Source organism: Sceloporus occidentalis, unplaced genomic scaffold, assembly GCF_023333645.1.
Source record: "Sceloporus occidentalis isolate IW3139 unplaced genomic scaffold, rSceOcc1.0.p SCAF_1, whole genome shotgun sequence".
In the NCBI taxonomy this organism is placed as follows: domain Eukaryota; kingdom Metazoa; phylum Chordata; class Lepidosauria; order Squamata; family Phrynosomatidae; genus Sceloporus; species Sceloporus occidentalis.
Genome location: NW_028316981.1, coordinates 137,423,197 through 137,439,653, shown reverse-complemented (window position 1 = coordinate 137,439,653; position 16,457 = coordinate 137,423,197). Strand labels below are relative to the sequence as shown.

The window sequence follows — 16,457 nt, the reverse complement described above, 5'->3', positions numbered from 1 at the left end:
GTCTGTAGCATGCTTCTTGTGTGTCCCAAGAGCTGCTGCCAATCAGAACAGACACCAATGGCTCAGGTAGACGGATGGTCTGACTCAATATAAGAGCTCTAAGCGTACCCAGAACATTAAATATTCAACTGATGCTCCAAGTGGAGGAAACCCACCTTCAGCTTGCTCTATACTAAGTGGAACAGAGGAAAAGTGGTGATTTATACAGCAATTATGTCTTCTCTGTGCTCACAGATTAATTTCCAGACCATTTCCCCAGTGGAAAGTGATTTACAAGCACAATGCAGTTACAATTTATGTCCTAGTTTTATTTAATGTTCTCAGATCCCAGTGTGCTCTGAGGGAAGGAGCTTATCGCAGAAACAGATTTGAGCCATCTATGTGTTGGGCAGTCTGCAGGAAAGGAGCTGTGTTCTCTTAACAAACAATTACCTGTGAACACAAATAGGAACAATCAGTTTCAAAGTCTCATTTGACCAGGATTGCCTTGCCCAACTAGATCTCTGGACAGAATACAAATACACTTGAGAAAGGAGAGTGGCAGGGAAGCTCATTCCCAGCTGAATATAAAAAGGACACAACTGGAAGATAGTATGGCAAGCAACTGGAATATGAATGGCCAGTGGAAGGCATGCTCATGGGTGATTATCTTCATCCCTTTCTCATCTGTTAGCCTCTGGAAATAATGTTCAAGATCACCTGGAGAGAGAAAAAAATAGGCACACATTTAAATAATTAGTGAGAGCTAATATAGTTTAGTGATTTGTGTGTTGGACTAGGACTCCTTGATACCAGGATTCAAACCCCCTTTTGGCCCAGGAACCCACTGGTTGATTTTGGGCAAGTCACACTCTCTAAGCCTTAGAGGAAAGTAATAATAATAATAATAATTTTTATTTATATATCCTGCCTCTCCCTACAGATCGAGGCAGGAGAACAGCACAAAAATAAAGTTACACATGGTTAAAATACATTCTCATTATACAAGGAAAAATTCAAAAACACATTAAAATACCTGTACATGTGCAATATCAAAATCTGATTCCTCATCAAGTTCCAAGTGGAGTATCATCTTAAGCTGTTAAAGCAGGTCTGGGGAGTAGGATCGCCAGAATAATCTTGCCAAGGAAAACCCCTGATAGGTTTGCCTTAGGGTTGCCATAAGTTACACAACTTGAAGGTTTACAACATTATTTAAATTATTTAATTAGTTGTTTTGTATAAAATATTAATCCTATAGGAAACCTGTCTCAATGTCATTGGGTGAGTTTGTCTATGTAAATAGGCAGAACTTTTAAAAGTTCCTTTTTTGGACTACAACTCCCAGAATCCCCTAGCCAGCATGAACATTGGCACTGTTATCTAAAATTAACTTTCCTAAGTCTGGAAAAGGGCTTGAATCTATTCATCTGGGGTATTGTCACAATATGTCAGAATTCTCCAGCTTACTGCTGCCCAGTAACTTCCAATGCAATACTTCTGTCTCTGGTTTATTTACTGTAACATCCAAACTTGGAAGTCAGGCTTGTCTCCACTACAACCCAGAGGAATAATCCAGGGCTGGTTCTTGTGACAGGCAAGACAGTATGTCAGATTTGGGTGCCACAGGAAACAAGCCATGGACAGAAAATCCAGTTGCTCCCACCAATTAGGAAGCCACCATCAATATGGTGCCTTTTTCAAAGCAAGTCAGAATTCTTGTAACTGGCCATCAAAACCTGCCATTGTGTATATTACATCCCAATAATTTTCTGCCCAACTGCCAGAGTTTTTGGTTTGTTTGCTCATGCTTCCACGATGTTGTGTGTGAGTATATACCACGCAGATGGGTATGGCCAACTATGGCCCCATTCCCACTGGGCTATAAAGCAAATCAAGAATCGGATTATAGGGACATCGTTCCCATTTGAACTCACGTTCGATCCTTGTTTAAGGAAAATCGTTCCCATTTGAATTCGTGTTTGATCCTACTTTCATCGATTTCTCCAGCAAAAACCCCAATCAGTGGTGGATAACCCGGGTTATCCTGAAGCACTTTTCCAGCGGTTCTTTTTGCAGCTGTCGGATCTGGGGCAAACTAATGGGAACAACAGGGTGTCTGAATCGGTATTTTAGGAGAGGAGCAATGTCCAAGGGGCTGTCCCGGGGGTGTCACCCGCTTTGTTCTCTTTCCTGTATTCCCGGCATCATTTCCCCCCATTCGCATAGCCTTTCCTCTGGTGTAGCAGGCAGCAGGGCAAGGTGATCATGTGTGTAGACAATTTAAAAAAAAAAAAGTTAAGCTTTTGATCGCCTAGGCGCTCTGTCAGGTGTCTGAACATTGCAAATTGCTCCATTGGCCTCCAAATGCGGTAAGCGCATGACGTGCCCCTGCCAACCCCCAACCCCCCGCTCTACATAGATCAATGTGTGAGGAGACCCACTGCACACCCTTTTAATAACTATTATTTCTTCTTTTTCCTTTTTCTGTTTTTGCTGAGTGCCTCAGTGCTCCAGCGTCTGGGCGGCAATCACAATGACATCTAGCCACCCAAATGCTCAGGCGCTTCAGCAATCCATTGACCACAAAAAAAAAAAAAAAAAAAAAAAAAACAGAAAAACAGGTTTGAAAGATGCAAATGGGAATGGGGAACAAAAATAGCCCGCGTCAAAATGCATTGAAGCAACTGATGTCACTGTGACATCTAATCGCCTAAGCGATTGATTGACAGCTTAAAAAAGGAAAAAAACAGTTCCAGACAGGCAATGCGAATGGGGAACGAAAAAGTCTGCATCAAAATACAATGGAGAAATATCAATGGGAATGAGAACATGGGTCAAGAAAAACCGAGTCCGTTTGCTCCCTTTTGTAATGGGAACGATGGACCTGATTCAAATACAACTCGGGAACTCGCTCCGAGTCTGACTCGCAGCAAGATTCGTCACTTTATAGCCCAGTGGGAATGGGCCTATATGTGGCTCTACAGTTACTCCCTAATGGAATAGCACTGGGTGGGAAAGCCCCAGTTATCAGCCTCAGCAGGATCACTGAAGTATTTCATGCTCCTCAGTGATATGGGATCACACCACAGGGATTCCATGCTGATGAGAATTAGTGTGATTTTTTACTTGATAACTGGATTTGCACATTTAAAAGTGATGGCAGAGCATACTGACTCAGTAATTTGATGCAAGGATATATAGTAAGTGCTGCTATAATGCAATAGTTGCATCACTTTAAAAGTCTATTATTAAAAAAAACCACACTCTAAAAATAATAGGAATTATGGGGAAAATAAGTTTAGGCTTAGGTGCAGATCTCAAAATATTACTGGTAGCTAAAATACTTATTTAATCTGCCACACATTTTAATTATGTAATAAATTTTAATTAGATGCATAAACGGTGACTCTTAACATTAAATAACATGAGGATACATATTTATGGTGGTGAAAAGTACAGAGACCCCTAGTAGTTTAAACTGCTAATAACACTTGCTGCACTCTGGTACAGACAAGCCTTTACTTGCTGCATCAGCCAAATGCTCCCTCTCCTCCTTCCACTCACTTTACTTCAATCCCAACTTAAAATCTCACAAATGTTCCTTCCATCTACCTCACTCAGCACTGTTCTGGCTTAAAATCTTTTCTTTTCGAATGCTCCCACCTCTCTGACTCATGTCCTGACTTAAAATCTCATCCCTGGTATAAAAACACTCCCAACCCCCTGTTTCAGCCACCTCACTTACCTGTCCCAGTTTAAAATCTCATCCTTGGCTTGCAAATGCTCCCTCCCTCTGTTTCCATCCACCTCACTTCAATCCATCACTTCTCAAACCATAAAACTATAGCCAATTACACTAAGAGTTTGTGTTCTGCAAACATTATTCCTCTATTTGTGTTATTGCCAATTCACATTATAAAAACACGTGTTATAGCAGAACCTACTGTATTCAGAAGCCAAAATGACTACAAGCTACAACTGGCATTTCTCATTTACAAATAACATGCCCTATGAGCTGCAGTATTTTGGAGATGCTGATGAGCATGCCCTTACTGGAGGCATTGCTCTTTGCTAAATTCCTTCCCCATTCCTCCATCTCACATACAAAACTAGTCACCATAATTTTGCTCCAACTGATTTAGCCATCTACCTGTGTGAGAAGATAGTCCTCCTGGGAGAGGTTCTCAATTACATCAAAATGATCTGTCACTCCAATGTCCAGCAGAGAGGAATTCCAGCCAGCTGCACGTAGAGCCTAGAGGGAAACCACTGGTATGTTAACAAAATGGTGCTCATAAGGTAGCTACAAGTTATTCCCAGTTCAATCCATCTTGTTGTGGACTCCATCTTAACACACAGACAGGCACCTTCAAGCCTTATAGGATCTACTTGTATCATAGAATGTTGAAGTCCACCAAAAGCTGTGGAGCAGTGGCTTAGACAAGGAGACCTATTCTTAGAAAAGAGTACAGAATGAGCATATGCCCAGGAACTGTGAACAGTATCCAGAACCATCCTCCATATTTCTTTTCCCACCCCAACCTTGCCTTAATTTCATCAACCCAATTTGGAAGTAGTACAGGGTAACTTAAATTTTTGCTTACTGCAAGACAATTTCTGTTGCAAATTACCCAGAACTCTATTTTAACAGATACACAATTCCAGTAGCTAGAGGAGAGTAAGATTCTGGAGGAAAAGTGGTGATGGACTAATTGATTCACAATGCACCAATGTAACATTAAGAGCTGAGAAACATGAAGCAAATAACTATTCCAGATAAATTTGTTACCTTCCATACAAACATGTATATGCAAGACGTTTGGATATATAGACATGCATGTGTGTACACATTTCTTTCTGTATATGAGCATGTTACATAGCGGCACATGGAGAGATATAAATGGATAAGGCACACACCTCTTATACCTGTTTAGACATAGTGATTTGTTTAGAACAATGCCACTCAGAGTCAGGGCACATAGACCAGTGGCTGTCCCTGGGTTATCGGTTGCTGGTCCTTGGTAAGTTTCCATGAAAGAAAGAAACAATTGTAGACAATGGGCTCAGATATGGTACCTCTACCTGGCACCATGGGGAGAAAACTGGTTCCCCACATCAGATAATTTGAGGTGCAAAGCTCCAGAAAACCATGTGAATTGCTTTCAAAGCATTAAATATTTGTACATTTGTTCATACACATTCATTGTGTATACAAACACATGACTCAAATGGACATACATCAGAGTAAAACTGTAAAAAATATTAAATGAGTTATATGTGAGACCAAAGAAATGAGCAAGGAATCTTTACTAAAACAATACATTTATGAACCGTAGACTAACAATAATTTGGCTATGGCCATCTCAACGTTTCCTTGGTTAATCAAGTACTTAACTGGCTGTACAGCAACAGCTTGGTTAAGAAGGGAAATACCTGCCCTTTGGTTAAAACAAGGACTCAAACTAAGGGATTGCTCTCAACTGTCTCTTGGTCACAGACTCAACATGTACAGTATCCAACACACCTCAAAATACTCCTGGGACTGTCTGTGGAACTCAGGTGAATCATGTTGTGCCACAGCAATGAGTACTTGGCAAGCTCTCTTGTCCCCCACCTTAGGCACACACTGCAGAGGACTATTCTCCTGTGCCACCTCTCTGAGGAGAGACACATAGTTGAGAGTGAGATGGTGCAGAGCTGAAAGGTAGGAAGAGTCTTGGCAATGTGAAAAGTTGAAAAGCAAAGTGGGTGGGTAGATGGATGCACACATTGTGCTGGACCACACAGTTGCATCTGTTCACTGCAGCTTTACTGCCCCTCATTAGTTTGGTGCTCCAGTCCTAAGAGGTAGCTCTCACCCACTCATGTGCAATTCTTCATTGACATAGGTGTGTGTGATGGGCTCCAGGTCATAGATGCCACTCACCAAAAAGGCTCCTGGAAAGGAAAGACACAGGCCCGCAAAACTTTAGAGACAAAGGATCTAAACTAGGATCTGACATTCTCATGTGTTATGTGCTTCAGGAAAGGGAGGTGAGGAAAACTAGAATGCAAAGTATGAGAATTGGGTTGGATGGTTTCCAAAAGTACCTTTGATGTTTGGCACAACACCAAATTCAGCCCAATCTGTGGAGAGCACCATGGCTGCCAGGTGGGCTCCAGCTGAGTGTCCAAGCAGATAAACCCCACTAAAGGGAAATGAGATGTGGTTGCAATGAGCAAGTAAGAAGCTCTGGCTGCGGTGAAAAATGGTAGCAGGACTGCCAGAAGAATCAGAACTCAAGAGTTCCCCAAGCCCTGTGGTAGGCTTGAGCACAATGTAAGTGGACATCAGGGCACTCTTCCCCATAGCTACTACAGTGGATTCATTCTGCACCATCTCACAGTACCCATACACCTCCTACCTGATCCCTGTGTACTGCTGAACTGCAAAGGCCACACTCTGTCTCACCTGCCTAACCATCTTATCCAGCGAGCCTAGGCAAAACAAAACAGAAACAAATTATGATAAGCCCAAGTTATAAAGGAGAATAAGCAGGGAGGAAAAAGTGCCTACCCCACAGCTACGTACCTTTCGGAGCCACATCATAGCCAACTACAGCCAAGGCAATGCCATGAGTTACCAGGGGCACTGCAGCAAAGCCTGAAACATCTTTGCTAGAGGTAGGGAGACAGAAGAAAAAAGACAGATGGCTACACCCAGAAAGGACCATCACTCATTACCTAGCAGCCCCCAGGCCAGAGAGACTGGTGTCCCAAATGGACACCTATTGCATTTAAGTCCTAAAGCCAGAGGACAAAAAGACCTCAGCCAACCTCAAGCACAACTCACCTGAGGGCTTGCCAGTAGCCACCATGGATATAGAGAACAAGGGGAAAGCCTGAAAATAGGACACAGTGGATGACAGGACAGTCAAGTCCCTCATCAGAAACTCTACCCCTTCCTGCCACCCCCCTTCCCTCATGTTGCTTCCTAAACACAAACAGATTTCTACACCCCACCATTTCATTGCATCCCCTATTTTCTTACTTTCAGAGTGTACTTTAGGAAGATACACATCAAGCTTCTCTCCCTCGCCTATCCCATAAGGCACATTCAGCAGAGTCTGGGTGGCAGCCTGGGCATAGTGGGTACCTGGACAGCAAAAAGCACAATAAGATGGAGCCAACTTGTGCTCCCTCACTCCCAAGAGTTTCTGGAGACTAGTTCCTCTACATATTCATGGGTGCATGGCAATATACTTGCTGCTTGGGAAATCAAGGTATTGTTTGCCTTTTCTATACATTCCTGAGAGGTAAAAGGCTCCTCACTAATTTAGGAAGATATTTTAATTTCTAATATCCCCCCAGCTTTTCCAAGGAGATGTTCTTCTCGTCTACACTAGAGATGAGCTGACTTCTGTGTTGTCTCCTCATGAGAACATGCATAGTCCAACAATTTTACAAAGCGAAATGGTGTCTTTGGGATATCTTAACTGTTAACACATATCTAATCCACATCAAGTAACCTCAGGTATGTGCTCTGACTTAAGATCTTAAATGTTGACAGTCTTCCTACATCAGCTCCAGATCCAAATGCCTTTGCAACAAGGCCAGCAATTAGCAGTCTCTTGGAAGCTGGCTGACTATGCCTCTGGTGTTCCACTTTCCCCTCCCTCCTGTGTTCTTTTTGCTGAGACTATCCATATGCGCTTTACCTTCGCTCGTGACCTGTTCATGAGCCTCTATCACTGCATTCTCATTCAACCGTGGAGACCACCTGCTAGGGGAATACTGAGTTTCCAGCTCCTGTAAGGAGAGAGAAAAGAGCTAGCCCGTACAATTACACTGATACTTTTTCTTGTTGTTGTTTGGAATAAGGAAAGCAGAAACAGAATAGAGAAACACCAGGAGGCCCAGATGAGACTAACCACAGTGCAGTTACATGTTGAAAAGACAAGAGGACACAGCAAAGAGAATTTGCAGGAGGGCAGAATCATACGCAATCCTATTTCTAAACAAGTGTTATCCAATTTATAGCACACCTTTCTACTAAATCTTGTGCAAGCATAATCTCTGGAAATGAGATGTACTCTGTGTGTGGCTGCTGGAATAAGTGCAACACAATCTGTTCTGCACCTTGTTTCGTAGTCTGAAAATTAATATATGTTTGTAAACTAAGACTAGTAATTCCTCCTCCCCTCCTTTTTAAAACAAACATCAGAACTTCAAAGATATTTTCAGTTGTCCTTTTCAAAATGCATTTTTGTGTGCCTCACCTTTTCCCCATTTTAGCCAGACATGATAGTAAGTGGCAAGGAATAACAGGGATACAGTAAACTATACAGCACTTAAAGATTTTTCAAAATGTAGTAGTACAGAAACTTCTTGAGAAATACAGTGTTCTCTGCCTAAGAAAGGGACCTGTGGCTTCACAAGGGGCGGGGACACCTTGGATCCTACAAGGGGTTACTTTGCTGTTTCTGGCTGAGTTTAAATTTTATTGCCCTTCATCTCTGTCTCCACAAGGCCAAGAAGCAGAATAGCGCCTGCCTACACTGAGATCCCTAACCAACTGAACTGCAAGAGAAACAACATCTGATACAAAATGTAGATCTATGACTCTAAACACTGTCACTTTTTTGTCCCATATGATTTTAAACATATTTTGCCCGATGAAGAAGTCATGGAGCTTCAAAAGCTTGCACAGTGTATTGTGTGCATTTATTTCCAGTTGATTTATTGGTTGGCCAATAAATATATCACTCTTTTATGGATTTTGGATATTAGGGAGAAAACTAACAGAAATAGGAGGCCACTGTAACAAAGCTAGACAAAATTCCACCTATTTTGTATTGTTGTTGACAATATATACAGTGTCACAATTGTATAGAGTTTTGCCACTCAGTGGTGGTTGCTGGACCAGTGCCTGTTTCTGAGCCATTAGTTGATGGTCCCTGGAAGTTTCCAGGGAAGACAGAAACAATTGCAGCCAGTGGACATAAATATGGTGCCAGTCCTTGACGCACTGGAAATAAATGACTGGCAGTTCTCCACATCAGATAATCTGAGAATTACCACTTTAGAACACATTCCACATTCACTACATGAAGGGTGCTGGATGGGTTTAAATACTGCACAGCTTCAGTTTTGGTTAATTCCTAACATTGTCTATTTAGGCTTCAACGAGAACCCCTGGGTCATTTCAAACAGAAATAGTAGCCAATTGAGCAATTGAAGGAAAAACTTCTGATTCGTTAAGAAAAGGGTGCCTTTTCAACCTGGGCATTGCATTAGGGCTTCTCTCACAGCACCGAATTCTTCATCTAATGTAAATCCAGTTCAGTCAAGTGTATACATTATCTCAAAAATAAGAAATAAAGAGATGTGTCTAAAAATAATATTTTAGTCATATACAAGATTATGCTCATTATGGCATGTGAGTAAACAGGTGACTTGAAAGCACATAGACACAAGAGAGCTATGCCTGGAGCAATTGTTTGATCTTGTTGGCACCACATGAAGACCTCTTTATGCCTTCTGGCATTTTGAATAACTTGTGTTTCTAGCCTGAGCCTTTTGATTTAAAATTTAAGGATATTTTTAGTTCTAATAGTTTTATTATTTTATACTGTCTTTTAATGTATTAATCAACTGCCTGGAGAACGTCTGTTACTGAACGGTTACACATATTACTACAAATAAATATGTTCAAATGACAACACTACTAATTACTTTACATGAGATTTTAAAGTGTGGCTGAGACTATTCAAGCATATTTGCTACTTATTCTATGTTGCTAGATTTGATCAACAGATTTACCATATATACTCAACTATAAGTCAACCTCATGTATAAATTGAGGGCAGGTTTGGGGACCAGAATTATGGATTTTGACATGACCTGTGGATAAGTCAAGGGTCAAACCTAGGGGCATGCAGCAAAGGAGCTAAAGGATGAAGCAAAAGGAAACAATGCTAAAGAACCTAGAAAATGTCAGCAGTTATAAATATTTGTGTTCACACTAAAGGCTGGACAGATGAGAGAGTGGGGGGTGGGGGTGGAATCAGTGCTTCCAGGACAGATTATATTCTTGCCTTTCACCAGGGGATGATACCTTTTATATAAAAGTACAGTACTTAAACCGACCTGTGGATAAGTTGACTCAGGTTTTTTGGGTCAATTTTTGACTAAAACTTCTAGCCTTATACAGGACAATATACAGAATGAATCTCCCTGCTTTCAAGATATGTACTTTTACCCTTTCACAGACTGCAAAACAGTCTCATGTGCATCTCTTGTGCGTGGGTGAGTGTGTATAACTTTCAGACACATCCACTACTATTCTCATAAATCTTGCAGAGAAGCTTCTCTGCCTGTGAAAGCAATGTCCTTGGTTAGTCTTTAAGGAGACAATAAATTTTCTGTTGTTCTTGTAGCAACAGATTATCTCAGCTTCTCTTCTAGAATAAACTCCACTGTCTCATCCTCCAAAGAAGGCTGAAATTCATTTGATAGGTGCAGCCACAATCTCCACCCCCACACAAAATTTCCCCCCTAACAAATGCTGTTACCTTTTTTGTCATTTCTTGCCATTTTCCCATGTCACTGGCTCAGATGTGGCCTCCGCTATGTTTTCTTCTTTGGTCTGTGCATGCTGGGCTGCAGAGCAACTCATGTTACCAGCCCCATGTGATCAAATGTAGCCTCTCACTGGGAGGAAGCTGTAGCATGGATCAGTTGCTGCTCCTTGACCTGTGCCCTGTGGCTGAAGGGGGGGCAGCAATCTCAGATAAAATAAAGAAACTATGTTCTGTGCAAATAAACAAATTGGCATAGGAATTTAGGTGAAGGGCAGTCCCATATATACTCCCAGTGTTTACTCCAGAGAAGACAGCCTGGGTAAATTCAGATAGCTGATATCCTGCTACAAGATGACATCTGGGGGGGGGGGGGGGGATTCAGGGAAGCTTTTATTTTATTAGTTGCCACCGATCTTCACCAACGCCCCCAATACTTCTGAGAAAAATAATGTCTGACTAGGCTGCCCTCAGGAAAAAGCCTCAGACTCATTCAACATAGCTGTTCCTTTATTTTCTAATATTTTCTTCACTGAGGTGGGCTCACAGCTCAGCACAGTTTAAAGAAGCTGTATTCCCTGCAGTACAGAAGACTTCCCCCAGAGAGAACATCACAGAGCTCTCTCTCACAAAGGAGGACAGGATTAAAATTCAAAATGACCTTAGCAGATTAGAGGGCTGGACTAAAGCTAACAAGACAAATTAAACAGGGAAAGGTTTAAGGTCCTACACCTAGGCAGAAAAAATTAATGCACAGATATAAGATGGGAGACACCTTGCTAGACACCAGTTCATGCGAAAGGGATCTAAAAGTCTTAGCAGACCACAAGCTGAACATGAGTCAGCAGTGTGATGCAGCAGCCAAGAAAGCCAATGCGATTCTTGCTTGCATGAACAGGGTTATAGTAGCTAGGTCAAGGGAAGTGATAGTACCACTGTTTGGGCTTTGGTCAGGCCTCACCTGGAATACTGTGTCCAGTTTTGGGCACCTCAGTTCAAGCAGGACGTTGACAAGCTGGAGAGTGTCCAGAGGAGGGCAACCAAAATGGTAAAATATCTGGAAACCACGTCTTATGAGGATGGCTTAGGGAGTTGGGACTGTTCAGCCTGATGAAAAGAAGGTTAAGAGGTGACATGATAATCATGTTTAAATATTTGAAGGGGTGTCATATTGAGGATGGAGCAAGCTTGTTTTCTGCTGTTCCAGAGAGCATGGAGCAATGGATGCAAACTACAAGAAAAGATATTCCACCTAAACATTAGGAAGAACTTCCTGACAGTAAGAGCTGCTTGACAGTGGAACACACTCCCTTGGAGTGTGGTAGAGTCTCTTTTTTTTGGTGATTTTTAAACAGAGGCTGGATTACCATCTGTCGAAGGTGATTTGACTGGTGTTCCTGCATAGCACAATGGGGTAGGACTGGATGACCTTTGTGGTCTCTTCCTGCTCTATGATTCTATGTCTGAAAACATTATTTCCCATTTAGCAGGAAGAAAATTGTTAGAATGTTTCCTAATTGCCCCCTTTGAAGTGAAGGTATCTTGGCCATCTGTTCCTCCTCTATATACATTCAAGCACATTTTTTTCATCATTTTAATTAAACGATATTTGTGTGAAAGCTTGGGGAAGTGGGTCCCTTTCACATAATTTCTTTGCCTACTTGCTAAGGAATTCTGGACTTCTCCACACAGTCCAACTAGCCCGGGTTCCCCCTGGCCTAGTGTTAGATCAGACAACACAGGACAAAATTCCTGGGACAGAATCAGGCTTGATCCTGTCTGTCCAGACATGGATCTGGAGGATCCCAGCTGACCCCAGGGTAAATAGCCTTTACCCCAGGGTAATTAACCACTGGTTTTCCACAGATTTTCTAGGAAACTCTGCAGCAAAACTGGGCTATGCACACACACACACACCATGCTCCTCATCTTGCCAGTTGTCACCCAGTCTGAAAAAGCCCCCAGTCATTGTATCTGATGTGGAAAGGGGGTGCCTAGCCATGTGGGTGCAGCCAGGCGCTCTGTTTCCATATTAGATATGGTGTCGGGGGATTTTCATAAGTGAGGGCGATGGCTGGCAAGGTAAGCAGTGTGCGCCTGTCCCAGTCCCAATTCGGTGTGGGGTTGGGTGTGTGAACTGCCTGTACTGCAGCCATTCACTCAAGACCACAAGGTTGCGAGTTCAAGACCAGCAAAAGGGCCCAAGCTCGATTCGACTCAAGCTCGACTCAGGCTTGCATCCTTCCGAGGTCGCTAAAATGAGTACCCAGACTGTTGGGGGCAAATTAGCTTACTTGCTAATTAGCTTACTTGCTGTTCACCGCTATGATTTTTGGAATAGCGGTATATAAATAAAAAAAACCCTGCTTGTCCGTGCGCCGATCCAGGGACCGGATGAGCACTGGGGTCAGGATGGCCAGGGGCCATGGGCTCAACCTGTCCTTTCCTGGCCTGTTGGCTCAAGCCCTCTGTGAAAAACAAGTGTGAGATTTTTGGGCTTCCAAATATTTCCTGCCACTATTTGCATAATGTGGCCATTCTGAGAATGGAGTGGATCCTTCCCGCTCCAAACAGCTACATATAGTTAATAGATGCCATAAATACAACAAGTGGGATTTCCAACAAAGTGTAGCATGGTACATTCACACTCAGGGTTCCAGCAAGGTAAGTGCTGTTCCAAAATGCTCCATTCCTAAGTTACTTTTTACATGTAATTAATTCACTTACTCATCCCAGTCTTTTAAGAAGTAATTTTTTTTTAAATTCATTTTGAAGATTAAAAGTTAACTTATTATGTTAGAAATACAGTGGGCTCTTGGAGTTGGGTTCCAGGAGCCCCTGTGGATACCAAAATCCATGGATGCTCAACTTCCATTAAATACAATAGCACAGTAAAATGGTGTCCCTTACATAAAATGTCAAAATCAAGGAGTTTTTTTATTTTTATTTCTTAAATATTTTCAAGCCGTGGGTGGTGGAATCCATGGATATGAAGGGCCAACTGTAGTTATTCATTACACTAATAAAGTAATTTTGCTCCTGTTACATTGCTGTTAAAATATAATTTAGTTATACCTTCATTACCAAAAAAATAACAACTATTTGCAGTTCAGTTATTATTAGAGTACAGCGGACCCTTGTTATATGCTGGGGTTTGGTTCCAAGATCTTCCATGTATAACAAAATCCGTGTATGCTCAAGTCCCATTGAATATAATGACATAGCAAAATGGTGTCCCTCATAAAAACTGGAAAATCAAGGTTTGATAATTGAATTTTATACTTTTTTTGAACATTTTCAAACCGTGTATGCTTGAATCCGTGTATAAAAAAATCTGTGTATAATAAGGGTCAACTGTACTTGTTACCTTCCAGCTCTGTTCCTAATATTGCATATCTTGCTCTTGTGTTCTCCACATAAACACACAATAGTTATCATTCCTGGGCCAGTGAAACACTCAGTTCTCATTGGGTTATTTTTGCTCTCCCTTGGGTACTTGCCCTGAAATATTTTTATACTTCTACAAGCCTTGGGGATCCACCAGTCCTGCTAATATCTGCATCTTGAAGATGAGTGTACAACGAGTTCATTATTAACAGTGTGGATGGGTCCTACCAAAGGAAGATACTGGAAAGGGGGAAAACACCTAATGCAGTTTTCCACAAAGATATAAGGCAGTTTGATACCATGATACATCTGTAAAACTGGCATCTGAAGCATGCCACTGAACTTGTTCTATCCTGTACCTCTTCTTCTCAGCCAGATTGCTGCTCTCATTCAAGATGAATAGCCCTCTTTTTAATAACTTCTCCCACACTCCCCAGTTTAGCAAATGTCCATCATTCCATGCTTTCCATCTTTGCTGATCTGTTCTGGTCACAATTATAATGAAGTCATTATAAATAAGGCTGCATATCTGTTCATACAGCAAAGGTTTAAATATTTTTATGCCATGAAAATATGTGCCAGTTTATTATGAAAAAAAAATGAGATGCTTCCATATTTATGCTGCTATGAGAATATGTCCGTTGACAGCTGAGTTCCCAAAAGGCCATAAGGTTACAGATCATAACATTATGTGCTACAGCCACTAAATATGCAAATCTACCATGAACTATGCCAAGATTCACTGAAAAACACTCTAGTTTTCTCCTCTATAAACAAGCACATCAGTAATTATAATAGATTTCACATTATAAATCTGTGTTATGTGCTTTTTAAAATCTTTGTTACCCAAATGAGACAGCTGTTTAATTAAATCTGAAGTGGGGGAAGGTGAACACCTGAAAAAAGAAAATTAGTAACATATTGGCTATTTAGCTGTGACAGCTGCTGAATGATCAAAAACCATGCAGTATGTGTCCTGAATTCTGAAAACTATTTCCCCCTGCTGTCCTAATACTTTCTAATCCATTCTGCAACCTGTACAGGCGTGATAAAGAACTAAAATGAGAATCTGTTTGGGGACTTTCTTGGAGAATGTGTTTCAGGCCACAACAACAACAATGTGGTCTTCATATTTTTTTGAAAATGGAGTTATTAACAGTGATATAGTGGCATAGCAATAATCCTTTTTTTTTTTTACAGATCAAACAAAAAGTACACCAGGTTTTGCCTGGCAAGTGTGCCTAAGGCGGCCAAGATGGGTAGTAACTGATGAGGATTTTGTTTCTAGCATACTAGTACATTGTTTTAATAGTTTAGCGTTTTCTAGTGTTGTGTTTTATCATTCTTTTTTTATTGTAAATGTTCCAATGTACTGCCCTTTGGTGAAAAGGGTGTTGTAAACGTTAATATTATTTTTTGCATTTTCCCTCTAAAAATGAGATTTTTCAATGCTTATCTGAAGTCTTATAGGTTCATAGTATGAGAAAACAACAATTTTTAAATGTTTAAATTGCATATCTCCATTTAGGCAAAAAAAGTTGTTTCCTCTCTTTTCCTACAGCCTTCACCTTTACCAAGCATTAGCATGTTTTCTCATGTTTTTACAATATCCAACAGTTTATTATGCATCCATACTGCAGAAACAAATCCAGTTAGACACCACTTGTCATGGCTTGATACTATGGAATTCTGGGAATTGTAGCTTTGTTAGACATTTAGCTCTGGTGCCTCAACAAACTACCATTCCCAGGCCTCATTCACACTTACGTGTTTGTACTGAATAGATAAGTCTGCCCTCTGCACATAAGTAAGCCCTTCCTCCTGAGTGCTCCAAATAGGATCAACAGTGCATTCCCATTGGCAGCAGCCTCCAAAAACCAGGTTCTTTTAAAATTACACTGTGGAAACCTCGGTTCCAAAAGAACTGGGGTAAGTGGGCATTTCACTTACACACACACACACACACCAAACTGCCAGTATGGTTGGTGGTGTGAGTATGAATTACCTCCCTTTAACCCGGTTTCCACACCAGGTTGTTTTGTAGTGTGAATGGGTCCCTAGAATTCCAGAGCATTGAGCCATGGCACTTAAAGTGGGTCAAATCGGATTATTTCTGTAGTGTGGACAAACCTTCAGTCATCCTGATATTTAAAAACTAATGCAGCTACTGTTCCCCCCTGTGACAGAAAATTCGGCAACAAAAATGCTGGTGCTCTCAGCTTCTCCTTAAAGCAAAACCAGTCTGCAAACAGATTACTGCACTACACTCCTATAGTGCTGGTATTCCACTTTTACTGCACAGGCTGCCTCCTGTTGCATTCTGGGGTTTGTAGTTCAGTGAGGCCTAAGAGCTCTCTGGCTGAGAATTCTAAATGCTCCCTACTTAAACTGCAAATCGCAGCCAGAGCAGTTAAAGAGGAATAGCAGCTCTATAAGACTGCAGTATGGTAAACTGTGGCCTTCCACAGTTGGACTTCAGCTCCCAGAATCCCAGGCTATTGGCTAAAGGAATGGGGATTCTGGGAGCTG

General features: G+C 41.5%; 1 protein-coding gene across 1 annotated transcript; it reads right to left on the bottom strand.

Moving 5' to 3' along the window:
* Window positions 1-287: 287 nt before the first annotated feature.
* AFMID (arylformamidase) lies at window positions 288-11,564 on the bottom strand. The gene is made up of 12 exons (XM_089538597.1): window positions 11,503-11,564; window positions 10,536-10,729; window positions 7,680-7,770; window positions 7,013-7,117; window positions 6,815-6,863; window positions 6,554-6,639; window positions 6,387-6,459; window positions 6,073-6,170; window positions 5,841-5,919; window positions 5,507-5,639; window positions 4,133-4,237; window positions 288-699 (listed from the first exon to the last, which is right to left on the bottom strand). The coding sequence occupies exons 2-12, from the start codon at window positions 10,563-10,565 to the stop codon at window positions 670-672; spliced, it is 879 nt and encodes a 292-aa protein (XP_089394723.1). The 5' UTR covers window positions 10,566-10,729; window positions 11,503-11,564; the 3' UTR covers window positions 288-669.
* Between the last annotated feature and the right edge of the window lie 4,893 nt (window positions 11,565-16,457).